Consider the following 17,495-nt stretch of genomic DNA (forward strand, 5'->3'; position numbering starts at 1 on the left):
GTGAAGGCAGTGCTTTGCAAATGCTAGAGCCTGTCAAAAGTGCCAAATGGGCAGTTTCTGAGAGCTGGTTTACCGAAAGGGAACAGCACAGACAGCAGCTGTGCAAGTTTTGCATATTTCCATTTCCACCCAGACGGTTGCTTCCCTGCCGAAACGGCCAGTCGCCATGGCACTTTCTGCAGGGCAGACAGCTGCCCGCTCCTGTCACACCATAGCATCCTTTAAACTCCAGCCACAGGTCCTGATTTCGATGGGCACCCTGCTTTTCTGAGACATTCCATTTATTTTAGCGTTTTTATGCCATTGAACCCTACTTCAGCGATGGGCACCGTACTGCAGTGTGAGGGCCTTAAGCCCTGATCTGGAATGTAAAAGGTTTTACAGTGCAGAAACAAGCCTCACACGCCACCTAAGCTTCCTGGGACATTTTAAAATAATAGAATATATATAAAAAATAACTATAATAAAGACGGGGGCAGTTAATGTAAGCCAGTCTAATTTCATTGAAGTTCATGGAGCTACTCAGGCTTGTACCAAGTGAAGATTTGACCCTTAGGGTGACTCTCCTGCATCTAACTGGGTGGTCCTGCTTTAACAGGGGAGTTGGACTAGATGATCTCTATGGTCCCTTCCAACTCTAAAAATTCAGTGAAATTCAGTGAAACTGAATCAACGTCCCATCTTGGTCCCTGTCTATTCCAAATGTATTTGTTCCAGGACTTGCCGTCAAGGCTCAAAGCTTAGGCCTTCTTCTTCTACAAATCTGTAAAGTTTTTTAAAATCCTATGCACAGATTAGGTAAGAACACTGTTTTTTTTGACAACGGGAGTGAAAATATTCTTTCATACTTACTGAATGCCCCACTGGAATAGATTCAGACTGTAAATATTGACCCATGGACAACGCTGGATTATGGTATAAGCCCCTCCGGGGAGATGCTGCTCTAACGGAGGCCATGTATCTCCTCTCTCGCCTGGGAGACAAATCTCTTCGAACAGACGTGTCTTTCCCTGGTGACATGGGTCTCCTGGGCGATAGGTGACGTCTTGGTGACACGTCCCGTCTTGGCGATAACTCTCTCCTCAGCACAGACTCCTTCCGTGGGGAAAGGTGCCTCATGGGTGAAATATCTCTTCGGGGTGACAGATGCCTTCTGGGTGACAAATCCCCTTTTGGCATTAAATACCTCTTTGGTGAGTTATCTCTATAGGGTGAAGAATCGTAGCTGGGTGACGACTGTCGACTGGAAGGTGAGAGGTCCCTTGGAGACGAACTGGGGTCTAACGAAAGCGCGTAATCCTCATCCATGCAACTAGGTATGTCCAACCGGTCTTTATCGGGCTCTGAATCGGTACTCTTGCTCTGGAAAAACCTCTGATATTCTGTCATCTGTGTGTCTTCACAGGAGTCGCTCGATGTTATAAGCTGAGTAACCTGAATGCTAGGTAAGGTGACCAAGTAACTGATGAGGGAGGAGTGTCCCACGGAAAGGGAGCCTTCAGGGGAAGCCCCCTGTGATGCCCCAGCCGAGTTCACCGACAGGGAGGAGAACCGAGGGGGCTGTGGGCTGGTGCTTCTTGATCTGGTTTTTGGTGTCGAGTCTCCCTGAGTGTCATCAAAATCATCCTCATCCTCATCGTCGTCGTCGTTATCGTCGCCATCCTCACCGTCCGACTCCTCCGCGTCAGAAAACTGGTGCTCTGCTGACAGGCCTGCCAAGTTGCTGCTCTTCTCTGCCTCCTGCTGCATGTCCTCCATGTTTTCTGAAACAGCCATGGCAAGTCAAAATAGTGAGCCAAAATCCCACCTCTTAACGCCTTCCACCACGTTCGTTCCCCACCCAGCACACCATTGCCCATCAATGGATGCTCTTCATCTGGGATGGCTGCGTAAGGCCATTCTTCACAGCCTCAAACAGCAATTTTTCATAGTAATACCTTAAAGTTCTATCCTTGAAAGGAAGTATAAAAAGCAAATCCACCCCACCTTGCAATTTCGCTAAACGTTGCCATCTCTCACATCTAAATGGAAAAGATGGGGAACTTTGTATGAGACAGGGGACAACAGGTCATTCTTTTATTTCTAGCTCCTCCCCATGAATCTTAATAAAAAATGTAACTCAGACAAATGGATCGGATTTATTTTTTATACTTCCTGTTTATTAAAAAAGATGCCTCTTAATTAAAAAATGCCCCAAATACTCTTAATACATTTTCCCATGCCAGCCACTGTGCTAAAGTGCAATGAGTCATTTGCATACTCCAGAGGCCATTCCAACTAAATTAAATCATTCTGGCATACCTGCTTCTTCTGTTTCAGCATCATCTACGGATGTCATTGATACTCCAAGCTCCAGGCATTTTTTCATGTGTGCTTTAGACTTCATATGTTTTGTCAGATTTCCTATGGATCAGAGATTAATCTAATTAACGGACAACAGCAAAGATCACTCTCCAAGTCAGGTTTTGGTGTACCTTAAATCCATTATCCTGCAGATGGGGGTTTTAGTTTTAAGAAAACCAGAACAGACAGGGCTGACTCATCCAGCCCATTGCCCTCAGAGCCTGTTTTAATGAGTGGGTTTTTATATCTTCCAAATGAAAAAAAAATATTATTTCAAAAAAAATTAAACCCAGGGCCTGAGAGGTATATAGGCATCTCTCCAATTTTCCACATGACATTTAGGCACCCCAGTGAGCTAAAAAACTCACTTTTGGATATTATCTATCCCTGGGCTCAGTGTTCGTGACATGCACTGACTGCTTGGACATCAAAGTCAGTCCAATGCTCACCAGCCATTCATGGCTCTCACTCCTCGTTTCCCAGCAGTACTTTCAAGCTAAAGGCTCTCCCCTGATCTTCACATGTAGGTTCCAAATGTTCATTGTGTTTCATGCATTTTGAAGCAAAAGTACCCCACCAAAAAAGACATTTATGGGAGACTTCTCTATGCAAGTTTACCACCTAGCTGCAATCTCTGATCTGAAAGGAGATGTACTTGCAGCATTCACCTGGGATGTGGGAAATCCAAGTTCAGCTCCCTGCTTTGGAGTACGGATCTGAACCAGACACAGCAGGGATTTGAAATCAGATCTCCCATTCCCCTGAGGGAACAAGCTAACACTAGACTATTGACTTTCTGGAGTGCCTGTCTTGGTCTGTTTTTTCACAGATAAGAAAACTGGGTTGAGGCTGGCCCCAAGAGACTTTTTATGGCGAAGAATCTTGAGCACAAAGCATAAGCTGGGGAAATGAGAATATCACTCTAATCCATTAACCACTTCAATCACATTTACTACACCCAACAGGGAAAGCACAGCACAAGCAAACCCAACCCACTACCAAGACATGGTGCTTCTTAGCTCAAGGAAAGCACTCTGTGAATGTACCTATGCTGCTTTTGGGAGTCCAACCAGCATCTCCAGATGGTGCCTGTGGCATACGCAACCTGGAGGCAGGAACATCGTACCACTCTGTTGGATAGTGGAGCTGTGCTTAGAAGCTCACAAGCCAGGCTCCTCCTCTGACTTTTGGGGCCATCTAGTTCAAATAATTCCCTTCTCAAAAAGGGAATTTTCTTATTGTGCCTGTGCGCTGCATGACAAGTCTAACCTGGTCACTGATGCCTCTGGATGGCTAAATGCTCGGGGTGTACACTGAAAACCTAAGTACCTCGAAATGTCTGTCCCCTGCTGTTCTCAGCAAAATAGCAACAGAAATGAGGCTGACAACTGCTCATAAGCAGTAATGCACCACTTAAACACTTCTTGTACTTCGAAGGCTTAGTCTCTTCCGTCTCATGCCCTTCTTGTGCAATAGCATACCACCTCCGTCCTCCCTGTTCCTTCTTCTCTGCCAGAAATGCCAGCCTCAGCAAGCAAATTCACATTTCTTTCCATGCCATCTCTTCTGCCTGGAATGTCCTCTCTGAACACAGCTGCAAAACCACAATTCTCCTTCAACTCCCTCCTGAAGACCCATTCCTCCAGCAATGTCAAATGCAAACAATGATCCAAGAACAGCTCACCAGATTGTCTACTGGGACTACAAACGAGCAGCTCCTTGCCTTTGTCTCTACACCCCCATGAAAGTTCTCATCTTAAATTAGGTTGATGGGTCTACTACCATCCATCAGCTATTCCCATCTTTGGCAGAGGCAGAAGTGCTGGAGTCATGGAAACTATTACAATTCTCAATCCTCAAAACAGCCATGAAGCTGCACTGGGATCTTGGGAGAAATTTCCTTCAGCTTCCTCTCTCCCCCTTCAAGTAAGTTCAGCGCACTGGGACCAGAATCCATTTCCCTTGTCTGCCAAAGGGGAGCTAAGAAACTGAGAATGTAAGGTTTATTTGGACTGAGCTAGAAAGAAATGCTACAAAAGAAAAGGATTTTTTTTTTTCTTTTAAGGAGATAAGTTGCAATGCAAATCCGAATTCCAAAGAATATCATTATCTGTGGCCTCAGGGTGACAAATGGAAGCTTTTTTCTGTGCTGATAAATACATGTGAACACAAGCTATCAGATCTCTATTCATAATTAATGCCACAGTGGATGGAGTGGCCCATCTGGGAGACATACATTATTTATAAACTTGAAACTGACCCACTGTAAAGCCTGTGAAGGCATGTTTTCCTCAGCAGCTGATGCTCTGCTTCTACATTATGTCATAACAAGTGTACTCTCCTGGTAGCATTTAAGTGTTGCTGCAATTAAAATTTGCACCATGTAACAATTTTGGCAGAAAGTATTATTTCTAAGGGTGGTTCTTATGCTACTACATTTTCTCTGCAGACAGATGGACCAGCCAAGAGCCTACAGCTCTTAATGAAGCTATCCAAGGAGTCTCGGAGTCTCACAAAATCCCTGGATCAATTAAACAGAAGATAAAAACCTCTCTCACGAAGTCCTGTACACATCAACGCAGTAATTTCATTCTCATCAAAATTCTCTCCTTGATTGCAAAGGGTGCTTGGATCCCACACGGCAAAATAGCTCAAGATTTGTTTGGGAAATGGCAAAAGTTCAGCAAAAAGGGTCAAGTACCTTTAGTTTTGAAGGCAAAATTGCACAACTTGCATACATAAGGCCGGACATCAGTATGAGTGCGGATATGTTTTTTGAGCATGCTTGGCTTTTTGCAGCGAATTCCACATTCTTCACAAATGTACTTTCCTCGGCCACGACCTCTGACATAGACATAATCCTCATTTGATTTATACCTGTTGGAAGAGAGCAAGCGTTTAAACCACACAGGCTCTGGGTCACATGCACGCACAGACATCACCTCTACGCGTCTGGTCCTGTATGCATCTCAGCACAACACATCCACAGAAGTCCATAGGAAGTATTGGAATTTCAGTCTGGAACTGGCAAAGTATTTGCCTTTGAGGGAATGCTCTGGGCCCGATGTGTTTTAACAATATGAGAAGGAAGGGTTGCAGTATGAGGACAGTATAAACACCTTATCTTATAGACACAACTCCAAACACAAGACTGGAGGTTGGATTTACTTCAGCTAACTGTAGTCTTGTACAACGCAGGCATCTACCACCACTGAAAAGAGCATCGTTTCACAGCACGGCTCATTTAACTATTTTAGTGTTCTTATCCCTCGGGATGAGATAAATCACATCCTGGAAATGCTTGTTTCTCCCCATTAAACATAAAGAGAATGCAGATGACTAGTAAGAATGTATTCATTTACATCACAGATGCCTGAAGTTCCCAAAGATGGATCCCTCCCTAAGGGACACCAAGTTGAGTTCACTCAGGTACGTGCTGCTTTAGAAATAGAATGGGAAACCTCCAACCTGCACACTTAGCAGAATGCTGGTGAAGGAATTTTTCTTAGCACGGGCATAAGCATTCGATGCTATTTTTGCTGATTACATTGTGTGCATTTAGATAATAAATAAGATATGCAAATCTATGTAAAGCTGTACATCGCCTTTGATATCATGATAAATTGTTAATACTGAAGTCTAAAAAAGGCCAGAGGATCTGCTCAGGCTGTTCTGAGGTTTGAAGAGTACTGGGCATTCTCTAGAGGGAGAATGTCATCCTCATTCACCCAAAGTAAAATACAGAAATTGCAAGAACTGAGAAGTAATATTTTTTTTCTGCCCTCTGTCCTCCGTTGCCCTCTCCCTAAAATGGCACAAAGTACTTTCAGTCACCCTGCGGATGCACAGCCCACAAAACAGCGTTGGTACTGACAGTCAGCACTTTAAATAAATAAGGGACTGTGTGAAAGATTCTGTTAATGTGATGATAACTCTACAAGAAGCAAGTGGCAATTTTTGGGTTGCAGAGCTGAAACATGTTTCAAGTGTGCTTTTCTTAGATGAGCACTTCTTCCATATGTTCAGCTATATCACTGGCAATACAAATACTGAAGCTAATATCTTAGAAACGCACAAACCACTCTCCTATTCTCATGTCCATCTTGTTATCTATTAAACACATCAGCTCCTCTTTCAAACATGGATGCCTAAATTAAGTTTTTTTCATCTCCTTTCCAATAAAGTTGGCCCTCTCCCTTTTCCTTCATGGTCCCATGGGCAAATCTGGTATAGTCTAATCTCATTTAATATTTAGCCATCTCTCTAGCAGGTTTTTTTGCATAACATTTCTGGGATTCTGCTTTTCTGTTTGCCCCACTTCCCAGGTTCTCCTTCATACACACATGCTAATGACTCCTAGTCATCTCTATCCGCTATTTCATCAACTACCTCCAGGCTTTCTTCCATAGACAGAAAAAATGTCCAGTATTGTTTGAAAGACTGCCATTTTATTGTTTTTTCATCTCTGCTCACAGTCTGATTTTGCTGGGATGGAGTCTACCACATCATCCCTGATTGATACTTGTAAGACAAACGCTGTGTTATAACATGTGCTATTCTGTTGCCCCTTGTCTACTGTCCCTCTGCCTGTCCTCATTCCAACAGTTTCTGTCACCTGTCAGATCCCATTGGGCACAAAGACAAATAGACAAGATCTGTCTCTTCATCATTCGTATGGATGGTTCTTGGCCATAACTGACCTTGACTCTTTAAGTATGTTTCACCATAACAATGACTGTAAGAGAAATGACACAGACAAATTTGACATTTAAAGAAGACCTGGTCCAAAAACTGAAACACCAGAAGACTGAGTCAATAGTGATTGTCTTTCTAGCCCCCAGGAATATTAGATCTTGCTATTAACTCACGCCTCTCTCAAAGCTTTCAGTAATTTCTCCCTTCCCACTACATAACTTTCAAATAAGGACTATGGTCACTGCTGCTCTGAGCTTGATTTGAATGGAACTCGAGAGTTAAAAAGCATTAACAAGCCTCAGAGTCCTGCAATTTCTATCCAAAAATGTTATTTTATTGGGCATTTTCACTTAGAATCTATTACTGATAGATATAAAAGAGCAAATATAAGTAAACGGTGAACTTTTACTGTCAGCTGATAATGTCGTTAAGCCCGATGTCAGATGAGCAGGCATGTTTGCCCCATCCCTCCTTTCTTCTCACTCCATGCCATTAGTAACTAACTCTACTGCAGCAAGTACTGAACTTCAAATTGCTGCTTTTCTTTGAGGAACACCGCCTCATATCCCATCAGGGTTTTGCAGTCACAGATGATGGAAGGCAGATTTTGTGATTCAGATCATTTCATTCAAATCAAGCCACCTGCCAGAGGTAATAACACGGTTGTTAGCTTCTTCCTTCAAAACCCCCCCTCTGCTGTGATGCTCACAAACTGCTCCTGACGGGCCTCGGTGCAGCGAGGTGGTGATGTGCTGTGACATCTACTTTTCGCCTCATTCCCTTCCTTCACCTCAACTCCCTTCATTCTGTTCCTCCAGCTTCTCACCCATCCCTGGCCCAGGCTATTTGCTTTTTGCCCACCTTCCATATGAGCCCTCCACTCGCCTGGCACAAAGCAGCTTCACAAATGCACTTCCCTGCCCAGCAGAAGGGCAAACCAAATGCTCCGACAACCACAGATCTTCCTCAGCTATGGATTATGAATTGCCTCCTTTGCACTCACAGAAGAAAAGCACTCAAGAAGCCTGAGTTTGCGTGTGCTGAGATGATACGAAGAGGAGCTTGGCGAGAGCAGAGCAGAACAGAGCACAAGAGAACAGCTCTATGAAGAGCAAGCAAGACGGAAACCCACCCGTGTTAAAAACTAGCTTTCAGAAGTCACAAACAAAAAAATAAAGAGGACAAATTCCATAGTCAGGACAGAAAACAATGAAAGACACGGTTATAATCTGTAAATAATATTAGATCCATTTTAAAAATAGCCAAACTAATGACAAGATTGAATCTACCCTTCCACAAATAACTCCTTTAAAATGTACAATAAAACTATTATTTATATGGAAAGAATGGACCCATTAATACTACATCATCTCAGTCCCTGTAGCTTTCCAGCTTACATGCTCCCGTTGGGAAAGTCCCAGTCCCAGTACTGCACAGATTATTTGTCCCCCCTCCTCCAGAAATTAATGTGCACATTAAGGTTTCTTACTTTTTGCTCTACTCAAAGAATATCTAAACATAGCCAAGTATTACTAAGAGACATTTCTAGGTGAAATGTGAATTATATGCCTTTACACAAAGAGTTTCAAAGACCTTACTGGAGTACAGGGACACTTAAGATGGTGCAAGTAATATACAAAGTTTCTTAAACAAGGTGTTAGATGGTAGAGGCACTTTGTAGAATGATCTGTTGCAGCTTACACTGATCTGAGTCCTCTTTTAAGTTGCTTTTCTTAACACACTTTTACTCTTCTGACCTCTCATCACATATCTTACATCAGTGCAGACTGTCTTCAGCTGGGTGATCCAAATTCAGAAATGATACATAGTGGGAAGCAGGCAAATTTTATACTTCAAAGGGGGTGTGAGTTGAAGCAGCAACTCTTTAAATTTCTTGTAAGCTTAGGCTCACCTCTGAATTTGGGTCACCCTTGTGTAGCCAGCCCCCTGGCTTGGGTATCAGGACAGCATACAACTACAGAGAACAGCCAGGATCAAGGTGTCTGGGCCAGAATACCAATAACAATCTCCAAAATAATATTTGCAGTCTTTCAGGCAAGATATAGGCTATACTCCCTCAGTGTTGCAGACTGCACAGAAATGCCAATGTTCATTTCGTGGAGACTGTCCAAGCGGAGCCAAAACACATAATGTTAATGAAGGACAACAGAGATTTTTAAGGGTATGAACTGACAGGAGAAGGAAATGGATGTACCATTTTCTCACATCTCCATCCTGACCTATTTAGTTCCCCCAGTGAAGCATTCGAGTTTGGTAAAACTGAAAAACACAGGTTGTTCAGTCACCTGACTATTCACAACTAACAACCGGAAAATTAATTGCATCATGTCAGAATTCTGGAAAAGAAATAAAACAATACCTTCCACTTTAGAGTGTACTGCAGGGGCAAACAAGTGTCCATTTCATTTGTTTTTTATAACAAGCCTTACAAGCCTCAAACCAATGCTAACGGGCTTTCAGGTCTCCTTTTTCCCCTCTCTTTGTTATTTGCTTCTCTTACCACTTGAGTGATACATGGCCATGGTAAAATTAAACATTTTTTTATCAACCATACATGACAGATCCATGGATTAGGCTTAGATACCATAGATTCCATTGTCATTTCACCTTTTATCTCCAAAATCCAACTCCAGCAAATAATAAAAAATTACAAGAATAAGAGTAAGCATGCCTAGCTAACATTATTCAAGTGAGTGGAGGTACACAGAGTCTAAAAATGGAAAGATATCCTCGTGGAAGCCATTAAATACTAAGAAATTGTATCCAAAATATCAAAATGTTAACTGTTTATCCACTTCTTTATGGCCTAAGGAATGAAAGTAACAATTTTGACTGAGTGCTCTCACACAGACAGAAAATATAATTGTCCTAATAGCAAAGTAGAGCCAAGCGTAAGCATACAGGTACCCTGCAGTTTGTTTTAAGACTGACATAGACACAAAAAAGAAAAGGGTTGGGAGCTACAAGACATGGCAGGAACACAGGAGACTGTTCACAACCGAATTCATTCATATTCATTTTCAAATCTCTTTAAAATGACAGGCTGAGCTTAAAATTTCCAGTTGCAGTTTCTTACCCTCCTTCAAAGATTTTAATTCGTATCGGCTCAGTTTGTTTGGATGTAATGTCTTTATCTCCATGAATGTCTCCTTTTACTCTTTCTTTTATAATATTCCCCACTACTTTCTTTTCAAGCTTGCTGCCAAACAAGAAGAATGGCTCGTGTTTCATCTGTAGAACAAAGTCAAGGAAGGGTGTTACTGCTGGAGCACACAATAAACGCACACTTCATTTCAAGTACTTTTAACATTCCAGGTCAAAGTCAAACTCTCATTTTGGTGCAACTCTATATGATGAATTAATTTGTCCCATTTAATATGAAAGAGTATAAGAGAGGGGACAGTGTGGACAAATTTTTACGAGAGTCTCAACAGAAAAGACAGCACCATATCTTTCCTCAGAAAAAAATCATGGAAAATAGAGATGGAAAAGCCTTAGAAGGTAATTTATTGCCATTACAGAATTTTCCCTGGCACCATTATCTAATGCTTAGTCCATGAGGAAGAGTCAGTATGTAAAAGACATTAAATGGATCTGAAGATCCTTGCTCAACTTTAACTTAATCTTTACTTACGAACGTGCGTGGATGTTTGTGTCTGATATTCTTTGAATCAGGACATGGCAAAAACAAAGGACAAAATAAAGGGAGCTAATGTATCAGGCTGTGGTACACAGGAAGGGAGGGCTTTAAAAGCCTCACTTTTTAAATCTGATTTTGAAAATGGAGACAGAGACAGCAGAAATAGCAGAGCTTGCAGAAGGGTAAACTGAGGCTCAAAAGTTGTCATGGGAAGATCTCAATGTCTGATTTCCCAAAGGGGAATGTTTTTTTTTAAAAAAAAAGTCATTAACTTACATTTCATAGTTTACTAATATTTTCTCAAATAGAGATATACCACTTTAATTTTATTAAAACCTCTTATTTACCTGAGCAAACTGCTTCCATGCACTTGATGATGTCAGTTTACCAGCTCCAGGTCTGTGCATAGCAGCCAGAGTGTATATTTCCGTGGTGTTTTTTTGCTTGGACCTTAAAAGTGCCAAAGTGGTCTTCGTACTAAGCCCAGATGGGTTTGGGTTACATGAACTTATACACCATGAAGCATAAACAGAAGATTTGAGGGTTGGTTGCTGAATGTAATTGGGTTTTGTATAGTTTAAGAAACACCAGCTCACAGTAGTAGTAGTGCGCAGACTTGGGAACTGAAGGATCTGCTGAAAATCTGCGACGTCTGTCAGGAGAATGGTGGAGCCTGTGAATTTCCCACTGGTATTGGATGACATCTGGACTAACATCCCAAGTGGCAATTTTTGATGTTTCAGTTGGTCTTCTGGCTGAATTTCTCCTGGTGGCAATGAAGACCTCTGTGGACTCATGCTCATATCCGAGGCTGTTTCATCCACATCCAGTTCCTCTGGTGAGTCTCTTCCTTCAGAAGGGCCACTGGACTTCTGCCCTGGTGACGTGGAATCAAAACTGGAAAGTTTCTCCCTGCTCTGTGGGAAAGCATCAGCTGTTGCCATGCTGACAGGTGGGAAATCTTGAGATGATGAGGACGACAGTGGTGAAGAGGATGACACGGATGGCAGACTTTCTTTTGGCTCAGTAGCACAGCTCTGCCTTACTAGTTGAGGCTTCTGCATTCTTGGAAAATCTTTCTTTATATCCGAGTTAGTTAACTCAACTGCGCTTAGCTCCTCAACTATCTGCCCATACATTTTTTCTTCTTTGACTCGTTTCTGCTGCTTGGTCTCCATGAAGAGCTCCAAGCTGCTGGCAGGTGACAGCATTCGTTTGCTTCCTCCCAAGGTAGAAACCATATCAGAGCTGGAAGGCAAGCACAGGGGAATCGGTGGCTCCAGTCCGAGTGGTAGTGTCTGTGGCACCTTCCACAAAGGATATTTTTCTAGCTCTCCGTGCTGACCCAACATCTGAGCTATGTTAAATCCAATTCCTTGCATGGTTGCACTAGTTGCCAACGTTCTTTGAGAAACGGTTTCATCAACTTTGCAAATTACAATCGCAGGACTGTTGTTCTGTCCGAGGATCTGGGAAATGCTTGTGTACATGACACTACCATAAGATGGCACATGAGTTTGAATCCTGACAGGAACAACAGTTCCCGGCAAAGACTGCACAGATCCATCACTTGGGGAGTCAAAATCTGTCTGAAGATGCTGCTCAGAGGAGGTATCTGTTGGTTTAATGCTATGGTCTGACTGGTACTTAGCAAGAGTATTTTTTGAATACTGCCCAGATGTTCCTGAGTAATGCTGGTATGCTTGCTCTTTAGCGTGCACATAATCAGCTGGTTTCTTTCCAATAAGCTCTGGCGCCTGTTCCAGGTGATAACTGGGAGGAACGTCTGTTTGGAAAGGCTGTTTGACGTAAGATTTCTGCAGCTGTTGTACAAAATGATGCTGGAAGTGCAGAGGCTCCGTGCATGACTGCCACAAGACAGGCTGCTGAGAGGGTGGTAAGTGAACCATGCAGACAGCTGGATATGGGAACTGAAACAAGGTGCTATGAATAGGGGGAAATGGGACTTTTTCCTGATGTGCAAATAGCTGCTGCTGCTCCGATGGATGTTTGTTAGGAATATAAGGTGCTTGTTGGATCAAGGGAGTCCGTAACATTTCGGGACTGTCTGCAAGAAGAGCCTGTTGCTGGGTAAGGTGGGATGAGCTATTAGTAAGCTGAGCACAAGAGCCAATAGCCTGTTTTCCAGAGTCATCTACCTGAATGGGCTGAAGTACAGATGAAGGGGAGTGATGCCAAGCAAGCTGGGAGGAGCGGAGACCAGCCTGTGCATGTTCCATCTGCTCCTGCTTTATGCTTTGTTCTGAGCTCTGATCGGTCTGAGAAATCTCTGGGAAACCACTGAAGGAAGCCTGGCGAACCAAGAAGCATTTCTTCCTTTCTCGAGATGGTGACAGTGCCGTTGTAGGTGTCCCAGCTGCAGAGGCATGAGACAGGTTCCCATAATCAAAGGACTTACTTCGGATCTCTGGGATTTCAGCAGCATGAGGACAGGGCATCTGTTCAGATGAGCAGCGTCTCATTTCCCTCTGATGGTGATGCCCAGGGACGGAAAGTGAGTAAGCACCAGCTGGAACTGTTAAAAACTCAGACTGCTTTCCAAACTCATCTTGTTTGGGAGGTGTGATGAACTTCATATTCTCTTCTCTTTCAAAGGACATCGAAAAACTGGAACTGTGGGACAAATTACTTTCTTGGCTAGGGCTGCGGGAGAGGCTTGTACCTGTGGACTCGAAGCTGGATTCTCCAGAGGAGTGCTCCATGTCAGCCAGTCGCAAACGCTTCTTTTTGGGTGGTAGCTTTTCGGCTGGAAGCTGAGAAAGGGTTTCACTTCTCTGGGGCCACTGGAATTCTTCGGTGGGTCTCTCCTGCTCTTTACTCTGCACTTCTTTATCTTTCTCAGGCTTATCCGGCTCCTCCGTGACACGAATTTCGGGTACCTGTATGTTGTGCTGGCGAACCAGCCTGGGCTGCATATGATACGGCTGAGGCTGCTGGGATGGAGATGGCTTACTGGTGTCAGCATTTTCCGTTTGTGGAGCTCGGTCTGGGCTCATTGGGGACTCACAAATCTCGCTCTCGCATGTTTCAGATGGTGAATAGATCTTTTCCTGCTGGCACGCAATATGTTCTGTAGATTCAGACCTTTCAAATGAGTTTGGCCTGCTCAACGAATTTGTGTGCTGAATGACAGAGATGACATTTCCAGGAGGCTTTCTAGCCAGCGATTCTGCAGCCTTTTCTTGCTCTGCAGCTAAGGAGGAGTCTTCCAGAGAAGCTGCCGGGCTTCCGGACTGCAGGTAAGGCCTGCCGATTTCAAAACGCTCCGCATGGCAATGGGCGGCGTTGTCCAGGCCTTGAAGGGCAAATCCACTCCTTGGCACTTCCTGAATTTGGGATTTGGGATCAAAGTCCAAAGGCTGAATTCCCCCAGTGGTGCCAGTCGTACTGCTGCAAAGCATGGGACTGTCTTCCTCATCTCCAACGCTCTCCTCTTTCCTGCGCTTTCTGTTTTCAAAAGTCGTTCCAAGCATGGATGGCACCGCCTGAGATTGTCCGAGTGGATCCACAAAGTACTCTCCCCCCTTGTTCATCCCACATAAGGATGGTGAGTCCCTGTAGTTCTGCTTCTGAGCTTCAAATTCTTCCCACTTTCTGTAGTGCTTTCCACTGGCATCATAATCATAAAAGGTCTTGTCTCCTTTCTTCTCTTTTAAGGATGGTCCTTTGTCACCTGATGTCTGTCTGCTGGAAGCAATAATGATATTTTTCCCTGGTCTTCCATGATAGTCCGAATCTGAGTGCCCTTCCTGCACAGAGGGCAGTTCAAAAGCCGCCTGTCTTCTCAACATCCTTTGGTGGGATATTCCCACTGTCCCAGGATAAAATACATCATCTGAGCCAGTCATCTTCTCATCAAATGAATGGCTTCCTCTCAGAGATGGGGGAATACTTAGGCTGTTTGCAGAAGAGGTTGGCATGGAGTTACTTCTAATAAGAGGAGAGGAATCTACTGGGGGCTCTAGAAGGATGGGCACGTCACCCTGCTGACTGACTTGGTAGAGGTTGGATTCACTTTTGATGGCTGAAGTGGTGGTCTGGGATTGTCTAGATTCTGTATTGCTGCCTGGATAAATTTGTGTAGATTTAATAGTGCTCAAATTACTGGAGTCGATTAGTTCTTCTGTATTTGGAGTTAGCGGAGAAATATGCTCCTCAAGCATCTTGACATCTAATCTGTTGTTTAAAAGAGGTAATGGCTCTGCTTTGCCCTTTCTACCCATTAAACTGTGTTCCTGATTTGTTGTGGCTACTGTTAGTGCTGTCCTTTGATTAATCCTATAGAACTTCCCAAAGATAATCTCTTCGTAAGACTTTGCATTAGTATTTGGTGGGCTAATTTGCTGCTCAGCACTTTCTGAGCGGGAAAAATAACCAGAGTCAGTGCTTCCTTTACTGTGTGGGCTCAGGAGGTTTAACGACTGCTCAGAATCTTGCCCTTTTTTCTCTGACAGTCTTAGTGCAAGTCGCTGTTTAACTGTATGAGAGTCATCAGACTTAGTACTTAAGGATGGGGTTTGCAACATATCAGAGCCAATATACGGTGAACTCTCACTGGGTAACTGAATTCCACTTTTAGGGATAATCAAAATGGGCACTTTCATTGGCCCCACCAAGGACTCTTCCATGGAGGAGTGAAAACTGCTCCTGCTGCCGATGTCCAGGGGGAGCTGCGGGACGGGGCTCAGTTTGTCAGACCCTTCCATTAGGAGTGGGGTCTCCTCATCAGTGTCCGTGCTCTGCTCGCCATCTGAATGTATTTCAGCTTCCACATCGATGTAACTGGCATCTAGGTCCAATTTAGAGACCGCTGACTCTGTGAAAGGTACCAATCCTGCTTTGATTGCATGGGCATGTGACTTCCTGTGCTTGTAAAGGTTGCTCTTTGTCTTGAAGGAGAAACCACAAGGAACACAAGGGTATGGTCGCTCCCCAGTATGAGACCTAATATGCTTTTTAAGTACACTAGGTTTGGCACAAGCCCGATTACAGTAAGGACAAATGTACTTGCCAGGCTTTTTGGGTTTGTGCTCCTTTTTGTGAGCATCTTCTGATTGTTCTAAAGACTTCTGTGAATATTGGCTGTATGCAGGGTTCAAACTTGAAATCTTCTTCCTGGAGAAACCTCCACTATGGCTATGCATATGGAAAGGAAACAAGTCCTCTGAGGCAACTGATTGCAAGTGGCTAGGAAACTGCCACGGAGGGCCTTCCAAGCTCTGATGTGGCTTTATGTTGTGCAAGAAGCCTTGTGGCAATGAATGCTGTGGGAAAGAAAGTGAATGTTGACATGAGTAAGGACTTGGACGATGCTGTGGATATTGCTTCTCCGTGACTTGCTGTGCAGCTTCATTCGATGATACCAGTTTCCCAGAACTAAAAAGTTGTGCTGATGCTGTGTTTCCAATTTGCTCGTGATCTATTTGTGGTTGCCTCTGTACTTCTTGATTGCCAAAAGTGCTCATCTTAATAACAGCTGAATGTTCTTGCCTCCATCTACTTGGTACTTTAGCAGTTTCTCCAGACCTTGAGGTAGCTTTTTGCCCTATAGCTGTGTCCCCAGAGTCCATTTTGTTACACAAGGTCTTAAGTGCTAGTTCACTTGAAAGCTGTGCAGACACATGGAGTGTGTCCAAAGCTGTGCTTTTTAAAGTTTTGTTGCTCCCATTTTTCCAGGGCTGTTGCAAGTTCACAGACTTCTCTTTCTCTTTGGAACTTTCCACGCAGTAGTCTATAGGCATTAGATTTGTGTCTGTACACTAATGTATTATACAGTTCTGTTCATGGCAGGAACTTTTCTAAAGAGTTTATTACACATTTGCAAAGACTTGTTATAGCATTTGGACATTTTCCATTGTTATTAAATACTGAGATGCAGAATGACCCAGGGATATTTGTGATCTACTAGAGCAAAGTTCTCTTCATCTCTTCCATGGTGACACAGGTATCTGTAAGGAAAAAGCAAAAACAAAGAAACCACAGACACCAATTAATAAAGCCATGCAAAATAACATTGATGCACTTCCACCAAGCCTTTCATGAAAAATATTGAGGGACTTGAGTAAAGGTAACTGCATTTCACAGATCTCCTTTTGTCAGGAGACATGGCAAAGACTAGCTCCAGAGATTGCACACAAGCCTAATCTCTACTCAAGAAAAGCCCTAGGAAGAGAAAACGGGGATCTACACTTTCCAAATTGAATAGTAGCTTTTAAGGCTTTCTGGGGACAGTTTAAAGGCTCAATTCTCAGAAAGTCCAATATCTACTTTCAAAGCTCTTTGAGCAAATCTCTGCTGAAAATAGAGTCCTAACACCGTGGGTGGGAATTACCTTATCCGGTATTACTCACCTACAGCTCAGACATGCACTTTTCTCACCTGGTCTTCCTCTAAAGTCAGAGGAGGGCGATCCTCTACTTCCTGAGGAGAAATCTTTCCATACCATAATGGGTACTTCAGACATAGAGGATGTCTATGCACGTGGCCCTCCACTCTGGAGATGCCCGTTTCTCACTGTTGGCTAGGCAGAAATCCTAGAGGACTACTTGGAGTATATACCACAGTTTAAGATGGCTAAAGTGAGGTACCTCTTACCTTAGATCATCTGACAAGGAGGTGTTGATCACCCTTTTAAAATACTTTTAAACAGTCAAAAGACAGCCATCAAATAAGTGTCCAGAACACAACACTATTGGTACCTTTCCACACCTTCCAATCACTAAAATTAAATTTTAGTGAGAGTGTCTTGCTAGAGGGAAAACATGTATTAGAGAAA

General features: G+C 43.4%; 1 protein-coding gene across 1 annotated transcript in view; it reads right to left on the bottom strand.

Moving 5' to 3' along the window:
• Positions 1–349: 349 nt before the first annotated feature.
• Positions 350–17,495, bottom strand: part of LOC106886526 (transcription factor HIVEP2-like) — a 144,785-nt gene continuing 127,639 nt past the window's right edge. The window contains exons 5-10 of the mRNA XM_014939549.1: positions 11,047–16,668; positions 10,136–10,290; positions 5,045–5,220; positions 2,302–2,403; positions 853–1,763; positions 350–361 (exon numbers count right to left, since the gene is read on the bottom strand). Of these exons, the coding sequence (XP_014795035.1) occupies positions 350–361; positions 853–1,763; positions 2,302–2,403; positions 5,045–5,220; positions 10,136–10,290; positions 11,047–16,461 (6,771 nt within the window). The 5' untranslated portion in view covers positions 16,462–16,668. The remainder of the gene's footprint in view (positions 362–852; positions 1,764–2,301; positions 2,404–5,044; positions 5,221–10,135; positions 10,291–11,046; positions 16,669–17,495) is intronic.

The sequence above is a fragment of the Calidris pugnax genome, unplaced genomic scaffold, assembly GCF_001431845.1.
Source record: "Calidris pugnax isolate Ruff unplaced genomic scaffold, ASM143184v1 scaffold57, whole genome shotgun sequence".
Classification (NCBI taxonomy): domain Eukaryota; kingdom Metazoa; phylum Chordata; class Aves; order Charadriiformes; family Scolopacidae; genus Calidris; species Calidris pugnax.